At 39.9% G+C, this 20,949-nt stretch overlaps 1 protein-coding gene across 16 annotated transcripts in view; it reads right to left on the minus strand.

Annotated features, from left to right (window-relative positions):
- LOC102698598 (nesprin-1) overlaps positions 1 to 20,949 on the minus strand; it is a 223,230-nt gene that overhangs the window by 126,942 nt on the left and 75,339 nt on the right. For all 16 annotated transcript variants that reach the window (XM_015347237.2, XM_015347318.2, XM_069178700.1 and 13 more), the window contains 25 exons: positions 20,208 to 20,372; positions 19,019 to 19,153; positions 17,845 to 18,003; positions 16,807 to 17,015; positions 16,390 to 16,498; positions 15,061 to 15,225; positions 14,008 to 14,175; positions 13,582 to 13,758; positions 12,983 to 13,123; positions 11,723 to 11,883; positions 10,680 to 10,830; positions 10,308 to 10,535; positions 9,505 to 9,603; positions 8,994 to 9,181; positions 8,294 to 8,417; positions 7,849 to 8,015; positions 7,072 to 7,225; positions 6,311 to 6,939; positions 5,729 to 5,908; positions 4,201 to 4,351; positions 3,418 to 3,576; positions 2,419 to 2,601; positions 2,023 to 2,124; positions 803 to 1,006; positions 239 to 446 (listed from right to left, as the gene is read on the minus strand). In XM_015347237.2, coding sequence (XP_015202723.2) covers positions 239 to 446; positions 803 to 1,006; positions 2,023 to 2,124; positions 2,419 to 2,601; positions 3,418 to 3,576; positions 4,201 to 4,351; positions 5,729 to 5,908; positions 6,311 to 6,939; positions 7,072 to 7,225; positions 7,849 to 8,015; positions 8,294 to 8,417; positions 8,994 to 9,181; positions 9,505 to 9,603; positions 10,308 to 10,535; positions 10,680 to 10,830; positions 11,723 to 11,883; positions 12,983 to 13,123; positions 13,582 to 13,758; positions 14,008 to 14,175; positions 15,061 to 15,225; positions 16,390 to 16,498; positions 16,807 to 17,015; positions 17,845 to 18,003; positions 19,019 to 19,153; positions 20,208 to 20,372 — 4,516 coding nt within the window. The remainder of the gene's footprint in view (positions 1 to 238; positions 447 to 802; positions 1,007 to 2,022; positions 2,125 to 2,418; positions 2,602 to 3,417; positions 3,577 to 4,200; positions 4,352 to 5,728; positions 5,909 to 6,310; positions 6,940 to 7,071; positions 7,226 to 7,848; positions 8,016 to 8,293; positions 8,418 to 8,993; positions 9,182 to 9,504; positions 9,604 to 10,307; positions 10,536 to 10,679; positions 10,831 to 11,722; positions 11,884 to 12,982; positions 13,124 to 13,581; positions 13,759 to 14,007; positions 14,176 to 15,060; positions 15,226 to 16,389; positions 16,499 to 16,806; positions 17,016 to 17,844; positions 18,004 to 19,018; positions 19,154 to 20,207; positions 20,373 to 20,949) is intronic.

Raw genomic sequence — 20,949 nt, forward strand, 5'->3', positions numbered from 1 at the left:
CACAAAATAACAGGAGTATCAGAAATGTTAATTTGAAAGGCAAACCAAATCTCCATGAAAACTCTATAGAATAGAGTAATGTAATGTAGGACTTATAATGTCCATATATACTAATTTCATATCAGTACATTTAATTCAACTTATTTTTCGATTAAAAGACATTGATTATTATGGAAGATTTGAAGATTAATTTTTAATTAGAGGTCCTCAGAGTCCTGTCAGCATACTGAACTCTCACCATTGAAGTGCCGCTGGAGTTTGTCCTGCAGGCTGGAGAGAGTCTTAGTGGAGAGCTGATTTGCTGCCTCGTATTTCTTGATGAGCTCAGTTAGGGCACATCCCAGCCTCTCCAGTTCACTGGAGGGATACTTCCTGCACAAAGTGTTGAGATTCTCCCGAGTTGAGTCGATACTGCTTTGCTGGTTCTGAAGTTCTTTCTGGATATCCTGGGGGAAAGGTAAGATCCTTTAATGTGCCACAATGGCCATCACTTTAATTTAATTGATACAACCCAATTCCTACTCATGTCACAATGAAAAGAATGAAAGAATGAGAAATGAGAAAAAGAGAATTGTTCCCATATCATACTAAAATCATACAATTGAATGTTTCTGACAGCTAAACAAAGTCAAGAAAAATCCATTTGTTTCACCATGATAGATACTCATTGGATTATACCTTCATTTTTCCTATCAGAACTGATGTGGGCTGACAGCTTTTATTGTGTAAATATGTAATGATAACTTAAACAAACATTTTGTTTGCTTTCGTGATTGTTATTGTAGATTGTCAGATGTTGTACCTTGACTTTTCTAATGCCCTCGAGGTCAGAGCTGTGTGGAGTGGATGACAGAGACAGTTCAACTTTCCTCAGCCAGTCTGTCATTTGCGAAATGAATTCCTCCAGCCTCTGCTTCTGTGAGTTGAAGTCTCTCAGTGTCCCCTTTGCTTGCTCAGATATCTCCTGGGCATGACCAATCTTTTTCCTTAGATCAGCTTCAAGAACCTGAAAGAGATGACACAGGAGTACCCACTGCATCACATCTCCCTCACTAAAGTTCTAAAACCAACTGGAAGGAAATTTAAGTCTTGCACATCCACATCTGTATAGTTCCAAAGGTTAAGATTCTAGGTATGATAAATCTCAAACTGAACACAGCTCCTCACTCCTTGATGCATTTAGCAAACATGACAATTTGCTTGTCTCTCACAGAAACAGAAAATAAAATATTCTGAAACTAAAACATAGCGATAAAACAAAACAGTAATGTGGAGATTATTTAGAATTTGTTTTTTCTTCATGTTTTTAAAGTAACCCACCTGTGGTAGCTCCAGAATGTGGGACTAAAGTTTTTAATGCATATCATTTCTAAGCAGCTGGACCATTTGTGAAACTAGCATTCTAGTGAGTTCTGTTGTTTTCCTTTAAATGACATTCTATCCTTTATAAATTAACAAAAAAAGAATGGCTTGCTGGTTGCAGTTATTCTATAAAAGGCACTTTATGGATGTGAGCTTCAGAGGCTTTGAGAGTTAGGCTTTGAGGAGACTTTTTCTGTTTTTTTCCCAGCTCTTTAGAGTTCTTTGCCATAACATCTTGTATGCCAACAGGAATATAAAGCACCAAACTGATTTTTGAAAAAATACAAGTGATCCCCTAGAAAGAACATTCACTGTGGAATACCAAAGGGAATGGCTCATTGGAAAACTGGAATAAAGTCATTCTCATATTTCAAAAATGATTTTAAGTTTACTATGTATCATCATACCAAAGCTTTGACACTCCCAACTGATTGCAAATCATAAACATTACGTGGCAGCACAATTTCACAGGGCATGTTATTTGTAAATTGGGGGGTGGGAGATTAGAATTTATTTCTAACCTTTATTCCACCTGTAGAAGAGGGTTGGATACTTGTTTCCTTAGTATCCATCATTGTAAGATGTTTCAAAATTAAAGTATATTAAAACAGAAGACTCAAACTGTTTTATTAGGTCAAAGACATGTCAGACAGGAGTTACCTGTAGTTCTGTGGGAGGTTCTTCACTCTTGATGTGTTGCTTCAGCTCAGACACTTTTACAGTCAAGGTCTTCAGCTTCTGCTCCTTATTCTCAACCTCGGTCTGGAATAGCACATTCATTAAGATCAGAATTTTTTATGTACAGTGTCTTTGGAAGAGCTTGAAACAATTAGGCAGTTACAGGAGTTTTGATTCATAATTTTTATTAACTGCAACTAGCAACTACTGTGGGTATTGGTACTGTAAGTGAAAAAAGAAAAAACTACCATTAAAAGCAAATAAGCGTTATCAATACAATTTTGGCAAGGATTTTTCAAGCGGGAATAAGCAGGATTGCCAGCTCTTCTACAACAGGAAAGCCAGTGAGCAGACTGGGATAAAACCAGCAGTCCTGACCTGAAACTCCATGAGCCGCTCCTCCAGTCTCTGGCTGCTGCTGAGGTTGCTCATTTGGTTGCTGAGCTCAGTGACAGAGCTGTTGGACCAGGATTCAATCTCTTCATTAATACCAAGCACCTCCTCCCACAGAGCCACACTCAAACTGAGCCGTTCGATGTTTTCATCTATTCTCTCTGACACCTGTGGAAAGCAAAATGGTATACGAGATTTATGATGAGATCACTGTCAAGTGGTGTGGTACATGATCTTCTACAGAAGTAGTGATGATGGGAGCACTTTCCCTTATTCAGTTCACCTAAACTTAAAAATACCAAATTGTACTGAATTGCAGGCCTATTCTTCCTTTTTGTTTAACAAAGCAGGCGGAAAAGACTCAAGACTACTTCACAGGAAGGCACATGAGCAAAGCAGTTACTTATCACCAGTCACCTGAGCAGTTCAATTGCTGGTGTGATAGTGATGGTTCCGCGCGGGGTCGTGTCCCCCGCCACCCGTTCCATCCCCCACACCTGGGGAGCGAACTTGGGTCTCCGGCGGAACGCAACAGGGCACCAACCGCATGAGCTAAAGGAGACCTCCCCCAGCCCAGGCAGGTGAGGACCCTGCTACATTCAGTGAGGGCACCGACGTCACCACACTAGCTTCGCTACACTGGCTGCTGTTGAAGGTTATTATCTTGTATATTTACAGTAAATATATAATTATATACTGCATATACAGTACTGTAAGCGAACAATGTACTAGTATTAAGCAAGTGAGTTGCATATAAAATGAGTTACATTTTTATAATCCAATCTGTTGGTTTCCAGCTGTTTTAGTGCAAAACTCTTAAATAGTAAAAGCTCATACTTATTTGATAATGGTACACTTGTGGTACAATGCCTAGTTAGTGTCAGATATTCAGCTTTAGGATTTAAATTACGACAGGTATAAAGATACAGGCCGTCTTTTCCTTGGGCAGGGGGAGTGAGGCTTGTTTCGTGATAATGCACTCACATCAAGCCACTGATCCACAATGGCTTCCATGTCCTTCCTCACAACTAGAGTGTCACAGTCTGGGATCTTCTTCAGCTCATTCAAGAGATGTTTTCCTTTCAAGGTGAATTCATCCAGCTCCTCTTGGCTTCCAGTCATCTCCGCCTTTGCAGCTTCGTGCTGGTAAAATGAGAGATGGGTATATCCATTTGTCTGGAACTGTTTTGCAGGATACAGTAGTTCATAAGACGACAGAGAAGGTTTGCTCTTGACTGTTCAATTTGTATGGCAAACTGCTTTTGGTAATATCCTACAGACCCTTATATAACCACACAAGTAAATGAATCTGGAAGACAGATTTTAATTTGCAGAGATGACCTGAGAGGAAGGGAAAATCAATAAAAAAAATTAAATAAAAGGGCATAACATGCGAGATGTGGCAGTGACAAGTGAAGATGTCAGGTGGAAAAGACTTGATCATACACTTGAAAACACCTTCAAAGGTGGACACTCAACCCTAGTTGGGACACCAGTCCATCTTCGAAGGCTGTTTATTGTAATTCAACAACAAAAACTTAAGCAGACTTTTAACCTGATTTTCACTGTAATCGTCAATATATTTACACTTGCCTTTTCTGATTGATGCTGTTTAAAAGTTTCCTATAGAACTTATTTTTAGGAACAGAAATGTAAAAAAACAAGAAATTCTTAAGTTGGTAACAGAGCTTGTGTTGTAAGTCCGTATAAAAGCAATGCATTTCCCCTCATTTTCAAGGTCTTTGTAACAGGAAGGTGTCAGCTAACCTTCGACAGAACTCTCCTGATGTCCTCCTGGTCCTTCAGTGCAGATTTGATGTCGGACACATTTTCAGCTCTCTCCACTATCTTGTTGATGGAGGACTTCATGCTTTGGTATTCCCTCATGAGATCCACCAGCACATTACACTGCTCCTGACTGCATTGCAGGTGATAAAAAATAAATCACAAAACACTCAAATGGTTGTACATTTTTCACTTGCCTTGTCTTTGAAGCACCAACTGCTTCAATTATGTCTATTTATAAAATATATTATATATCATTTTATATACATAAATATCTCATTATGTGGTACTGTATTTTTTATTTTTAAATGTTTTAATGAACTGGACAATAAATGCAGTCACATAAAAAAACTGTCATATTGTAGTAAATTAACTCTATGTTTTGGTCCATGAATGAAGACTAAAGAGCTTTCCATGCTGATGAATACAGAACTACAGACAACATTAAGGTCAGTCACTCAGTGCTAATATAAAATGATATAAAAGCAATTAAAAATGAAATCATAGGAAACCCATGTTGTACAAGAATTGGTCCATAAATTCATAAATAAGGGTACTTCCCACACATCCACAAGGCTTTGTATATAAGTCCTACTTAACAGCTTAGGTACCTATGACGTCAATCTACTTTCTGACACCTTCGGGCTTTCATCAAGAAAACCTTGGAAGGTGAGCCTTCATGTTCATGTTCAAACAAAAAGTAATCCACTCAGGGCCAAGTCTGACTAGGATGACTGATTCAGCTGCTTCTGAAATTAAAACGAATCTCAAATTCCTTAACCTTCAGATGAATTACTGACAAAATCTAAATTACATGCATTCATTTAGCTTTTGTCCCAAAGCATCTCAAAGCAGTTTACACACACTTAGGAGGGGATCCACTTCATCCATAACCAGTCAGCAGCTACATTATACCACAGATTAAGTGAAGTGAAATATGACTTCTAGTTGAACCAAATTAGAAATGTAGTGAGCGTATCAAGCCCAACCAGAGCAAGAACAGAGTGGTATTTAAACCCAAAACATAGCATTTTACACCCATACTCACATCAGTAGTGTCATGGGCTTTCTAGTGACCAAGTAGTCAGAACTTCATTTTAACATCTAAAATGAAATACTAAAAGGCACCCTCTATGGAAAATTGTGGTCTTTGGCTTTGGAAATTCTCGTCCAGAAAGACGAACGCCACCTACTGGTCTACCAACACCACTTTAAGCTGCAGCTTGGTTTCCCATTCCAAATACAGACCAAGCCCAGCCTTGCTGAGCTTCTGAGATCTGGAATTATCAAACTACAAGTTAATAAGGTTTAGGAAAATGGAGCCTTTATTATCAATTCATAGAATGTACTTTTGCTTCCAGGACTGGATTTGGGTGAGGTCTCTTCCAACAAAGTCTGGTTCTATACCTTTGAGTAAAACTGGAGAAATTACTTATGATCTTAACAGTATGAAAACTACGATGTAGGATTGTGTGCTGACAGGATCATACATATCCTGTTGCAAACTTACTTGTCACTAATGAGTCTCTTCGTATCTTCCCATGTTGCTTCTATCAGACTAATTTCCTTGAGTGCTTCAGTAGCTAGTCCAGAATCCTTCTGAGCCAGCTGTTTCGCTTTATCTTTCAACCACTGGCCCTCATGATGGTGGGAATTCAGCTCATCCTCCAATTCATTAAAAAACCTCAACCTGATCAAGAATAAAAGAAAAATGTAAACTTACTGTACTGTATCTAGAGAGAAGTAGAAGATCAGTTGGTTTGATATGCTCATCTGTAACTATGAAATATGCAAATATTTCCACTGCTTAAAAAACAAACATTGTCATAGGATGATTTTCATTTCAGACTACAATTTGTGCTTAATCTGCAGAAAGTAATTTTAAGTGTGGGAATACCAGTTTAGCTTTAGACAATACAGGTATGGTAAGCAAAAGTTGTGTTTTTTTGCTTAAAAGTAGTTTTGATTTTCAAAAGGAACTAAATGGCAGGAAAGTAGTACAAACTTTTGCACTGCAGAAAAGTACTTTGAAATTATTATGGTTTTTCTTGCATTTTATGCTCGTTTATTTCTGGTGATTGGAGGTTCAGACCTTTGCTGTAGAGCCAGGAGACTGGGCTCTTTCAGCCCCTGATGGTCAGCTTTTTCCTCAGTGTCCTCAATGCTCCTCAGCAGCTGCTCCTTGCGTTCGCTGAAGGCACTCCAGAGAGTTTCCAAGGCTTCAGCCTCACTCTGCTTTGTTCCCAGGAGGTTCTGCACCAACTCCAGTTCGGCAATGAGGACATCAGCCAGGGCTCTGCAGGAGGTCCGCTGCTCTGATGAGCCCTCACACAGGTGGTAATGAGCCTTGCTGAGGCCACCGTCCAAACTGACGGCCAGCTTTTCCAGCTTGTTGATATCGGGGACGATGTCCCTCAGCTCCTGCTGTAGTGAATCCGTCTTGCCTTTGTCCCAGTTGCTGGCATTCTCCACTGTCTGCTTCAGACTCTGTAGCATGTTGGCAGCTACTCTGTGGGTGTCCAGAAAAGCCTCTAGCTTCTCCAGGCACTCTTGTCTCCGCTCCAGGATCTGCTGGGCTTCTCTGAAGAGCTGGAAGCAATCTTCCTTCCTGCCCTGAAGTAGCTGGTGCTCCCCTGGGTCACAGGAGGCACACAGATTATCTAGCTGTTGCTGAAGGTCCTCTTTCTCAAAGGCTTGTTTCTGAATTGCAGCTGACTTTTCCTGCGAGATACAGGGAAAATACTCTTGAAAAATACAGAAAGCAATAAAATATATAAAATAACATTTGTTGCATTTTAGCTTAAAAGATTAAAGAAGGCAGATATTTTATATGGAAAGCACAAGGTAGTATACCTTATTTTCAGTCTGTGCAGGCCTCAAATCGTTTGCCTTCACATCCGAGGTTTCCTTGAGTCCACTGAGGAGCTGTTCAATCCAGTTAGAGAACTGGAGCAAGGCCTCATCATACTGCTCAATTTGAGTCATGTGTGAGTGAAGAATCTGCATCCTGTGAAACCAAAAATTTTATTTCACATACCCTGCTCAATAGTGAAGTAAATACAAAACAGTTGCCTGACAATAAGCAACAGTGACATGCACAGGAACTTTTATCACCTTCAAAATGTGGTAATGTATATTCAGCATCTTAAACAAGGACATGTTATGAGAGAAAATAGTCTGTAGGTTAAAATTCAGCAATTTACAGAGCATATTAAAAACATTTCCTGGAAGGGAACAGATACCTGACATACTGGCAGAGTATACTTGGTAATTATACAGTAGCACATGCTAGCATTATAATTTTCTCAGCTCTAACATACTTGCGTCTACTTCTAACTGCCAGGTTCTCATTTGTCTAATATTTCACAATGGTTACCAGTCACATCAGAGCCAAACTCTAAATAAATCATTATTTGTATATGGTTTGGAAAATGGTCTATTTGCATATCATGCAAGGTGTGGTATCACAGAAGCCTTTCAGCTTCTTCACAAAAATATAAATTCTAAAACACAGTATGATGCCGTTGTGAGGGGCATCTTCTGTAATCTGCATTTTTTCCCTGGAAATGCTAGATATGCCACTATTTCCGTTCTGTGGTAAAACTAGAATCCAGATTCTTGTCCACGTACCTGAGTGGTATGGCCTCCTTCTGACAGCACCAACTCTTCTCAAGCTGGTCCAGTTCCTCAGACAACTCTTTGACTCTGTTTTGTGCTGCAGAGGGGTGTAGAGACGAGGCCAGACCCCTAATGCTCTTGTAGATTAATTCATGGGATGAAACCTCAGACTGTAACTCCTAAGAATTGTAGTAAATGCAATGTTAGTGAACATATACAGTTAAATTAAACATTTTCAAGAATTTCCAACATGCCCATGAATGCACTGCAACAGAGCATATTTAACTAAAGGTTAAAGTATTTCCCATTTTGAAGGGGACTCTGGACACAGATAATGTACTGTAGCCTGCTGTTATTTTAAATTAATATCCGTTTACTAAAGGAAATGACCTTGTGCGACTAAATAGGTCTAAGATTATTGATTAAAGTGCTAAAGAAGAATAAAGTTCAAAATTACCTGCAAAGCTTGTAGTTCAGATTGAAGTTTGGATTTTTCGGCTGACAAATACTGGGAATCAGTTTTAGAAATTGTTTCACATCGCTCTAGCCAGGACTGAAAGCTAGATCTTTCTTTTTCATACCTGAAATAAAGTACATAAAATGGGCATTCTTTGACCAGGCTATGTACAGCACTAGCTCCCTGATTATTGTGATACTGTGTCTATTATGATCCAATGCTTTTTCTCGGACTGATAAATATATTCTAAGAAATATCACTTAGAATATTGCTAGAATATCATCTGTACACATGCATCTGGAAAAAAAGACGCACATTCATCCCTAGGATCACAGTGTTCCTGTATGATGTAATGTTCCATTGCAGGGATCTAATTTTAAAAGTTATAGCACCAAATCAATAAATAATAGTTAAGTCAAGTGAAAAAAGCATGAAGACATCATTTATGCACAGAAAAAATATTGGCATGCAATCTCCTTTTACAAATCCACGCATTTGTGTTAGAAGCTCATAGCAATCCTTACAATCATTCAGAATTGTTCAAAACACTTGCATCATACTACTAACAGGTGTGCACAGCATGTTGAATATACAGTATGTGAACCTGAAGAAGTAAACACCTGATCTCTTCAGCAGCCATCCCTTCAATAAAATGTTGGTGAATAAGAAAAATGCATCTGTTGAAACACCACTCCCTTACTTTTGCCACAGAGACAAGAGGGTTTCCAACTGGGTCTGCTTGTCCTTGGCTTGTTGAAGCCCCTCTTCATACTGCTGCTGCAGGGCTTCCACCTCCTGCTCTGCCTGCTCTCGGTCACTGAGCCTGCGGGCCCCAGCCAACAGTGATGCCACAGTGCCCTTGAGCTGCTCCAGAGCCTGGATCACATCCTGTGGAGAACACCCCCAGGGGCATTACATTCTACACCCCCCAAACACTAGACCACACTGGACATAATATGGACAGCAACAGTGAAGCACAACTGTCAAGGCTCTTACTTTGCGTTTCTTTTGTAAGGATTTATGTTAGAAGTCAGACGATTTTTCACATGAAAAGAATTTGGAACAAAGAGAATCAAATCACATTGTATAAGCACATTAATGGAAAATACAGGTATCGAAGCTTTTCTGGGCCGCAAGTAAATTCAGCCTTGAAAAACATTATAGGTATCAAAAATGAACATACTGCAATAAAACGTGCTAAAATATATTACCATGTGCTCCTGGAGCACTTTGTACGTCTCTGTTGATGATGAACAAGATGTGATTGGGCTATCCAGTTTGGTTTTGTGGTCTTTCAAGGTTTGTTGGACCTTAAGGGGGATCAATGAAATAAAAAACAGGAAAAGCATTAGCACAAACTGATCTGGTGAAATGACAAACTGGCATAAAAGAAACCTTATTGTAACCTTAAAATTAAAACTTATGACATTTAAAAAAATCCAATTCAAAATACTCTCTTCACCTTATAAACAGAAAATATAAAATTCTATCAAAGGGGCTAAGGTAGGACAGTGGCTAGCATTCTTGCCTAGCAGAGCTGGGCCCATGGGTTCAATTCCTGGGGTGCTACCGTATAGCTACTGTGCTACTGGGGTACTACTCCACATCTGTGTGGAGAGTGCATGTTCTCTCCATGTGGGTGTGGGTGGAGTCTGTGCAAGTTTACATGTGTGTGACCCGCTATGGACTGGCATTCTGTTCAGGGTGTATCCGCCTTGCACCCAGAATTTCCTGGGATAGGCACCATGACCTTGAATCCGATAAGCTGCTAATAAAAGTGATTTGATGTGAGAAAATACTATTTGTAAAAAGAACAGTTTCCCCCCACACACACACTCGTGTTAACCTTTCACTTTGCTCATAACTTCTACTATATTCTTTTCAGCTGTTTTCCAGGTTTCATTAGCAGACATCATGCACTCCGTTATGCAATGGCAGTACCAGGCAACATTGCCCTTGAGTTGCCCTTTGACATGTGTATCTCAGCAGGCCCCTCTTTCAGTGGGTACAGTACCTGTGAGAGGCTGTGGTGAAACCTCTGCTGCTGGGAAACACTCTCCTGCAGCATGGCCTCCAGGGTCTCTGTGTGCTCTTTCAGCTCCTCCCAATATCTGCCGATCTGAGCCAGCCTGGCCTTGATACGGGCAGCTTCGCCTTGAGACACAAACTGGCTCAGAGCTTGAGACTCAGTCTCCAGCGTGGGCAGGACAGTGGCCCTCTCCTCCAGTTCCTGTCTCACAGCCTGAATGATTGCAGGAGACTCAATTATTCACTGCTGACTAGTAAATCTGATAAAATTACTGACAGAAAGGACTGAAACACGATTATGTGCTTGGTAATTGGTCATTAAACATAGTTATCCGTGTTCATCGTGCTCTGTGCTCACCTTGACTTTGCTGATCTGCTGTTCAAGCAGAAGGGAGGAGGAACTGATGGTATCGAGCTCTTTCTCCTTTTCAGTGATCCACACTGAAAAGGCCTCAAAATCATTGCCAAATTGCTCCCATTTCATTTTCATTGTTTCCAGTTGTGAAACACTGTAAAACAATTGTGGGAGTTTAATAAAGAAGAAACCCACAAAAGCATGAGCAATTAATTTAAAGAAAAAATGTGCTGCTTTTAATAAATGAAAAATACTCTGAACAATGTTATTAAGGGTAACACATTTCTATCAATATGATTCATATTTTATTAATTATTAACATGAGGTTAAGTGTATTGGAAAATGTAGTAGCCATAGTATACTATAAATACAGAAAATTATTTAAATAAAAAATAAGGCCAACCCAAGTTATGAGAGGTAAGTTTTATTCTTGGTAGAAATGTATATTTACAGTATGTCAGGTGGGTAGCTGCATTAGCATGCGTAGGCTGCAAAGGAACAAGTAATAGGTTTATTCCATGCTGAAAAAAAGAAAAAAGAGAACACAACGTTTCGGCCGTGGAGCCCTCTTCAGGTGTGCTGAAGAAGGCTCCACGGCCGAAACGTTGTGTTCTCTTTCTTCTTTTTTTCAGCATGGAATAAACCTATTACTTGTTCCTTTACAGTATGTCTACTTTTGCACTGGGTTACTATCAAGGCTGTGTTGGTTAGATGCTAGTCTTTTAACGTCACAGTCAACAGCACAGAATAGCAGAGATGTGTCCCACACTGAGAGCACCTCAAACCTGCAACCACCCGGGAGGTTGCAGGGTTGGCTGTGCCACTAAGAGCCAAGAGAGGCGTGGCTGACTGGTCTCACCCCCCACTCCCCAGTTGTGGCTCTGCCCCCTGGGGAACCCCACTGTCAGCTAGCAACATGACTCATGTGCAAACCCGTAATCACTGAGCTCCAACTCTTGATAAATGTATTTTAAAAAAACAAACTATGTATTTTTCTCTAAGGGAGGAATGGATTTCATAAATATAGTGCTCTTTAAATGAATTACCCTTTCTTGAGGCCACTCTCCACTCTGCTAACTTGTTCATAGATGGCCCTGGCTTGCTCCTGGAGACGGATCTGATTTTTGGGCCCCAGCTGTATTTCACTAGATCCCTTCAGCAGGGTCTCCACTTTTGCTGCCTGTACTTCACTCTGTCTGGACAGCTCCTGTTTGCGTACAAAGACATGGGCTTCAGTATTCAGCCATAGCTCTTACAATACATTCATAGCCATACATCCAAAAATTATAGTATACTGTACAACATACAACAATAACAGATTGACCACACTTCATGTTAGCAATTTATTATAGTAGTTCCTAATAAAGATTTTCACCTTGTACAATATGCAGATGGCCAGCAACCATATCAACCTGCAGCTCTCAACTGGCTACCACTGAAGCTAAGCAGGGTTGAGCTGGTCAGTACTTGGATGGGAGACCTCCTGGGAAAACCTGTAGTTGCTGCTGGAGTGGTGTTAGTGGGACCAGCGGGAGGTGCCCACCCTGCGGTCTGTGGGGGTCCTAATACTCTGGTATAGTGGGGGGGACACTCTACTGTAGTGGGCGCCATCTTTCAGATGAGACGTTAAACCGAGGTCCTGACTCTCAGTGGTCATTAAAGATCCACGGGTATTTCTCAATAAGAATAGGAAGTTATCCCAGTGTCTGGGTCAAATTTCCCCCCTCGGCCTTTACCGTGGCCTCCAAATAGTCCACATGTATGATTGGCTTGCACTTGCCCTGCGATGGAGTAGCGCCCTGTATAGGCTGTACCCTGCCTTGGGCTCGTTGCTTGCCGGGTAGGCTCCGGCTTCCCGTGACACCGTATGGTATAAAGCGGTTTGGCAAATGACATGACATGACATTATAAAGGTTTCCCTTTCTGCAAGATGGTATTCAACCAACGATGCTAGAGCATTATTTGATGATAAAAGCTTTTTTGATACCACCCTAGTTCATCCTTCTTAAATAATGCTGAACCTATGGGAAGATTTGAAACTTACAAGAAATATTTTGCATTAATATGAAATTGCTACAGATCTGTGTTTTCCATGGATGATTTTACAGCATTCACAGATTATTTTCTGTGCCAGACTAATTGAAACCTCACTTAAAAACATCATTTCAGAGAACCTAACTGACAAAACAGTGATTTGACAGGAAGTATAAAATACAGTATACAGTATAAGAGAATATGACGAAACACCAAGGTGATCTAGGTTTCGGTACGGTCACCAGGATGCGTTTCAGGCTCCCGCCTCTCACCCGGGTTTGTTCCAGCTCGGATGACAGGCTCTCCAGGCTGCTGAAGGTGAGGCCTGGCTCAAGGGCGCAGCTGGCCCTGCTCACAAACTCCTCCACCGCCTCACGCTCCCCCTCAAACTGCTGCCACTCACACAGAGTTGCCTTGGTGTCAGAGAACAAAACAATCCCAAACAAACACAAACAAGAAAAGAAAAGGGTTAAACCAGTGGAATATATATTTATTCCCAAATATGCTATTGCCAGCTTTCCAGCTTTCCCTAAAGTTACTGTTAGAACTTTCAATTTTTTGAAATCCTTTCCCCTATTCCATAATTTCCTGCTTTTGCAACATTTTTTATTTTTTGGATTCTTTAACCTGAAACTCCAGGATTAAATTTGAGGCCCTCTTCTGAAGTCTGTGTGACCTACAGTATACATGGTCTCATTGCGATAAGAAAACCAATCTATGATACACTTTCGAGATACAAAGGAGGTTACTCCGCCATCTTTTGGTCTTTATCGCTGGATTCTTGGATGCTTTTATAGTAAAAGAGGGCAGATAGGCCTGGAAAGTGCCCATTAGGGTATTACATGACCAACCAAAAAGGGACACTGGTCACCTGCAGGCTCTGCTCCTGTGTCTCCATGGTGTGCTCCATTTTCTTCAGGGTGCTCTCCAGCTCCTGCAAGTCTGGCCGCAGGGAGCTGGCAAGACCTTCCTCAGTCTGCAGCTGCTGTCCCCGGGCAATCTGCTGTTGCACATCCTTCTTTTTTGCCCGCAACCTCTTTAGCTGTTGCTGCAAGTGCAAGAACACCCCATGAGCTGGTACAATGTACAGACTGTGGCAATAAATGACATGCTGTCATTCAAAAAGGGAGCAACTGTACTACTGTTGATCCTGACAGCCACACTGTATTGCAGGTTGAAGTTCCTACTACAGTAGTTCCTACTGTGATGACTTTACAGTATGAGGTTTTGGTCCACCAGGGGGCAATAGATTCACCAACATTGGCAGTGTGAGATCAGCTGAAACAGCATCACTAACCTGGTGAAGGAGAAGCAGCTGCTGTGCCTCCCTCACATTGTCTGAGTCCAGAATTTTGTAAGCTTCAGCCTGGGCCTCTTTCTGCCCTTGAAAAAGCTCCTCCAGAGCGTTCTTAACCTCCTGTTTGAACTGGACGCAGTCTCCCACTGCAGACACCACCTTCTCAGACTGCAAGGAGCACAGGACAGGAGACAGTAGTCACCAAACACAGAACGCTGCCAAAATCCTTGTCATGGCCACAAAAAATGAAGGTGGATTAAACTCAGGATCACATAGTATAAAGCAGCATTGATGGGGAAAGATTTCATGGTTGAACATTTGGGTGTCACGGCAGTGCAGTGTTTAGCATTGCTGCCTCACAGAGCCAGGTCGATGGGTTCAATTCTAGACCTGAGGTACTATCTGTGTGAAGTCTGTATGTTCTCCCCATGTTCTCCAGTGCTCCAGTGCTCTCCCACAGTCCAAAGACATACTGGCAGGTTAATTGACTTCTGAGAAAAATTGGCCCTGGTTAGAGAGTGTGTGTGGTGTGTGTGTGTGTGTGTGTATGTGCGTGTCTGCATGTGCCCAGTGATGGACTGACATTCCTCCAGTGATGGACTCCAGTCCCCTTCCAACTCTAAATTGGATAATGTAGTCAGAAAATGGATGGATAGCATAAAGCATTTACGTACATGCTAACTCCTACTTAGGAAAAAACTGGTCTGAATGGGACATTCCGAGGTAAAGTATAATTGAAAATCAAAGACACTGTTTTTTTTACTTAAATGGTTCTCATTACATGCAAGTAACTGATACAGGACTTAATCCCGAAACTGGGGTCTTAGCAAGAGATAATATTGGTAAAGGACAAATAAAAGCAAAAATAGCAAAGAATGACAAAGAAGTATAAGCACATCTTTGAGTGTCTATTTAGCAATGTATGAGTCAAAACATTTTTAAAGGGCCTGTTTTTTTGTTTGTTTTTTTGTTTTAGAGCGATATAAAAACATAACATGAAATTATACTGCAGAAAACGCAAGTGAAAAAGGAAGAGCTGTTCTATTTACTCACTTCGGTGAGTGACGTGAGGAGAGCCCTGAAGTCATTGGAAAGCTTAGTCAGTGCTCCGGACTGCCTCTTCGCCTCACTCTCCATACAGACCTCAATCAGCGTGTCGAGACGTGACTTCAGCCAGCTCAGATTGCTCTCCTGTTCCTCGGCATCGTGCCGTAGCTCCTATACAGCACACATATTCGTTGGGATCACTCTATTTGAGCTAAAATTTAACACGTTTCTTAGTGATTCACTGCCCTCTTCTAATATGAATCATATAATTCAAGCAAATGTCTTCATAGTTCAGTTTCAAGGCCTCCTGTACCTAAAAGAATGCACTTGCAGGTAACATGTTCACAGAGACATATTACCTAGACCTTTGTTGTGAATTTGTATAATTTCACTTGTCCTTAACAATAGCAAAAAAAAAAACAAATTAACATTTTATGGTACTGGTGAATGCAAAACACATGGTAATGCTGCCTAAGAACTTCCATACAAATCAGACAATAAAATTATATTGTTTATTTATATTCTTAATACTAGTTAAGTACCCCCAATCCTTTTTTTATGAATGTTGCTTTTATGAAAATTTGATACTGTGAAGCATGTGGATTGTTACCCACATTTCAAATAACAAAAGCCAACTTCGAAACTATGAAGAAGCTTTTCGAAACCTCTGCCAAATGAAGATTGAGGGTCATACTACTCATTTCATATTGAGTGTTCGCATCACATTCCACTAACTGGTATGGGTGAGAGCCAGCACTGAGCCGACGGAGTGATACAAGAGACGTGTGAGTTCACCACATCTTGCTTCATGCATTGTATGCTATTGTGTGCGCTCTAACTTTTCAAAAGAATATTTGTGGTTTAGACTTCATCAAGGACCCAGAAAGTGTTAAGAAATTTGCGTGCATAGTTACACAAAAAGCAAATGAATTGGTTACAGTACAGTACTTATGTCATGATTAATGATGTCTAACTAGGTAAGCAGGATTTTTCATTACAAAAAAGACAAACTGCAGTATGAATGTTAATTATTATTGTCTTTTTTGGTGGAAAAACTTAAAGGAGGGATGACATTTTGAGGCCCAGAACAGACTGTAATTTTCCCCCATAAGAAGTAATGGAAACAGGTTTTTCTTTTAATTAATTTTCTCTATTCTAAAGGGTTGCTGGGAGCGAACTATGTTCGTAAAATAAAAGATATGGGTGTATAAAAATAATACAAAGAAATTATTCTTTTTCAGTGTTAACAGGGAATATCAGTTTCCAGGACCTATATTACCGGAAACAACATACAGTAACACTCAATAAAGTCCATCAGCCTGGCAAAAGAATTACCTCTATTGTCGTTTTCACTTGCCCATACTTGCTTGGGTCACTGGCTCTATTACGCAGCAATCTCAGTTGACTTTCCTTTGCTGAAAGCCAGGCTGAGAGCTCTGAGAATCTGAAAGGAAAAGAACACCAAAACGAAACAGCATAGTGATCACAGTGGCATTATGTGAAGAAGCACATTCAGATATTAAACTAGTGATTCACTTGGCCTTAAAATGAAAATTGCACAGTCTTCAGATTTAGAAGCAAAATATTTGCCAGAGTATAATAAAGAGGATTTTTAAAATGAGAAGCAACTTAGAAAAGCATAAGGCAAGTTCTTTAAACTTGGTACATCAGTGCTTCTGTTGGGTTTTGTTGTTGTTGCCTGTGTGTAAACTGTCAAGATCTGGATTAGATTGAGCACAGCAATGCTCTCACCTGGAGTTGAACTCCTTCCATTTGTCTGGATGCTGAAGCAGTTTCTGGTGGGTGCTGTCGATCTGAGTTTTGAGGTCAGCGTGGGCCCTCTTGGAGAACCCTACAGCACTGCGGGCTGGGTCCCCTTCCGGAAGCTTCTGGCAGAGCTCCTCGATCAGCTGGAGTCTCTTCTCACTCAACTGCTGCGGTCCCTTCTCCCTGAAGAAAGCCTAGACAGCACCAGTGGGTCAAACATCCAGTTCAACCGTTAATTAAGTTCAACCTAATTCTCTCAGTGTCTCGCCGAGACCCCCTCTGCTGTGAAACCCTGCACTTGTAAGCTATGGGTCACCGATAAACATTTATAGCAACTATCAGAAATTCTCTGTCTCCGACAGATATATCTTTTAAAGTTATGTTACAGTAAAATAAATTCACTTCCTTGAAGTTTTGAATATTAGTGTATTTTATGTTTATACATTAACAAAATGAACAAGTTCTGTCTAGTTACCAGATGAGACAAGATCATTATTGACGCAGCAAATCTAACAGTGATACAGGAGTTCCAAAAAATACATGTCCTGAACAACAGGGGTCCAGTGTTCACAGTGATGACACAGGGGTTGCTGGGAACTCCAGCAATAACTTGTGGGTCCTTTAAAAAAGAGGATCTGTGGGAGAGCTAGCATTCAAACAGGACTGGGTTATACTGCAGGAATTGTATCAAAAGGGTCATGCTTAGTATAGGGCTCAGTTATTAATCTTAACACACAATCCTCAGGATCTCCATTATTAACCAAAAAGAACCAGGATCTAATGTATGGATATATGGACATCAGCCAATTAAACAGGGGCTTTTACTATCACAGGAAGGGCATCATTAATTGAGCTGTTACATTGATGTTTCAGAGGCACAAGGGTGGTAATTTCTTTCCATGAAATAACCATGAAAGTTGGACTTCTCCAGATTCAAAATGCCTTTGGCAAGAGAGATGAAATGATGCCCACAAGGCGGAGGGATGTTAGAAACGAGAGCAGTGATCTAGTGCCCATCCTCACCCTGTGCTCCCGGATGAGCCTCTCGCTGCCGGCCGTGGGGAGGGCTTTATTCTCCCGAGCCAGCTCAGAGCTACACTCCTCCAGAGACAGCTGCAAACGGCTCTTCTCCACCTCAATCTTCAGATGCAGCAAATGATAGGGTGCTTCGGCTTGCAGATCCTGTAGATGAGAGACAACGGATGAGAGAAATGAACGTGGCAATTGAAGCTGTTTCAGAAAGCTGGATTTTGTTTTTGATGTATTCGTTGCTGGCAAAGAGTAAGTCTTTCAACTCAAGCAATTCAGTGAATGGAGATGAAATATGCTTAGAATGTAAAAATTAAGACAAAAAGTCATGCTAAACAATCTTACAATATTCTACAGCCCACGATCACACTAACTCTCTGCACATGCAATGCAATTTAGGAAAAAAACAGCCTGGACTAATAACATACAATCAAGTAATATAAGATAAATAATAAGATAATATAAGATAAGTAATATAATATATAATAAATAATATACGAATCTAGAAATAAATCACATTTGGGAACCAGTTGATTTATCATACAATATTGCAAAACCTTGTGTAATTCAGTATTAATTTATTTTATTCAGATGTAAAATCTTGGTCTTGGTCAGTGCATAGCATGACACCCATCACAGAATATCATAACATAAACTACTTTGGTGATGTGCTGTAATCATGTTGCAATCCACAAAACTCAGTACGAAGAAGTAGCTTGTCTTGGCTAAACAAAGAACATTTTTTTTGTTCTGAGGTGGCATGAAATTAAATCTTAATTAAATCTCTGCATCTAGGTAGAAAACTCTTTGTTTTTTAAACTCTACTAATCGAAATCTCACTGTGTTATACATTAACCTACAGTAAAAGAACAAAACTACTGTTGTGTCAAAATACCATATACAGTAAGATTCTAGGTTAATATTGTTTTGGCTAAGTGATATTTCTTCTGTATGGTGTATGTTTATTTATTCACACTGTGTGCAGTAGTGATGGAAATTAAATTAAAATGTAATACAGGTGTATGCCAACCTTTTAAAGTATTTTTTTTAAATGTATTAGTGACCCCTGTTGTTGCTGGCAAACTCAACAAATCAAGACTGACACAGTTTTACATGGTACAATGGAAAGTCTGAGCTTTCATGTTATACAGGAGAACACTGGTCTGACCTTCCATTGTTTGTGAAGTTTCCGCACAGTTTCCTGCAGGCTCTGCTGTTCCTGTTCTGGCAGAATATCAGTGAGCTCATCACAGGCCTTTAGGAATGTATTCAAGACCCTCTGGTCAAGCTGCCCAAAGAAGTCCTGTAAAAAGACCCCAAAAAAGAAATTTAAGTCCCTACAGTGAAATATCTAAACAGCTAATATCAGCACACAGGACAGAAGCTGACGCATCTTTCCTCAGACTCCCTACTGACACTGAAAGGTCTGTATTAGTAGCTTAATTATTTATTGTAACTCTTGAACATTGCAAGAGATTTTAAGTACCTATGGTCTCCACAAGCTGAGGAATGCTTGCTAGAATTAGAAAAAAAAATTGTAGTGCCATATGGATAAACAGGTGTACATTTGCATTCAATATGAATTTATTATAGCACCTAAAAAGCTTAAGCGTGGGTGTCTGTTTATTTCATCTACAGGGGCAGTATCTGCAGCAGGGTGTACTGTGACTATGATTATAACAACAACTTGGTAAGATTCTCTCATTCTTTCTACCTGTAAATCAGTCTCAAACAGATAAATCATATTGTAATTTTACTACCAATTTAAATCTAGATGTACTGTAATAACAGTATCTCTAATAACTACTGTATTCTACACTGTTTACTGGAATAACTATAAATATTTGCACCTTTGTCTAGAGATACATAAAGCATAGAGCTGTTTATACAGTATTTCAATATTATATTAACCACATATTATATACAGTATATTATATTGAAGTATAATATTATATTTCAATATATTTGCATACTAAATACACTGTTATTAGAAATGGGTTTATCAGCACCTGATATATTTTTTATTGATATGGGAATATTAACATGTGGCTGTTAATCAAAAAAGAAAGCCTACTACATCTTTCATATCCTATTACAATAATCATATCTTCAATAATCATATCTTCAATTTATTTTCATTATCCCAACCAACTGAAAAAATGATTATATTCATGAACAGTTTTATAATGCTGAGTATGTCTTCCATGTTTAAAAGAAATACATCCAATCATCCTCTAACTCAGAACTGCATAATGAAACAAAAAAAATAATTAAAACCTCAATTAACTTAAATAATACTAACAGAAACACATGATGTAGGTATTCTGTAAGGTAAACAAATGTGTTTTTTTTCTTACGGTGTGTTTCTTGAGCAATTCTTCTGGATTTCCTCTTTCTGTCAAAGATGACTGAGCAATCTTGAGAACCTTCTCCAGCTCAATCCTGGACTCCTCAAATCTCTTCATCAGGCTACTGTTGGCTTCAGCGTGTCTCCTCCACTCCCCAGCCTCCTTCACCATGGCCTGACACAGACAGAGGGCAAGCAAAGCTGCTGAAACTGGCCCAGCACACCACCACTAGCTACTGAACTCTGCTAGTGACCAGCAGTCACTTGTCACTGCTAGTTACTAGGCTGCTACTGAGACACCACAGCAAGCTGACAAGCATCTGCCAATACATGCATTATGATATAACCTACTGTAAAAGACCCTGAAACTGTCCAGTGCAGTGTTAGATGTGTATCTGTTTTACAAATCAATGAAACTCCTCAGTATATGAATGTGCTCTTAATACAAAATATCAAATTTAAATCAAATACCATATCATAGAAGTGGGGATGTGTACTTTTCAATTCACATTTAGTGAATAAGGATGATCTTCCCCTTGCTCCATTATGTAAATATTATTGTATTAAGAATTAAAGGTGCACAAACAGACTTACAGTACTTTATGGCTGCTGGCCATGTTTTTGGACTTGTAATAAACAGAGGGTGAACAGGGAGGAGGATGACTGAACAAAAGAAGAGCTGAGCTGATTGGTCACACATCTCTGTAACATTATCATTAGAGCTCATTATACTGGTTCTATTAATACTCATG

Source organism: Lepisosteus oculatus, chromosome 2, assembly GCF_040954835.1.
Source record: "Lepisosteus oculatus isolate fLepOcu1 chromosome 2, fLepOcu1.hap2, whole genome shotgun sequence".
NCBI classification, from domain to species: domain Eukaryota; kingdom Metazoa; phylum Chordata; class Actinopteri; order Semionotiformes; family Lepisosteidae; genus Lepisosteus; species Lepisosteus oculatus.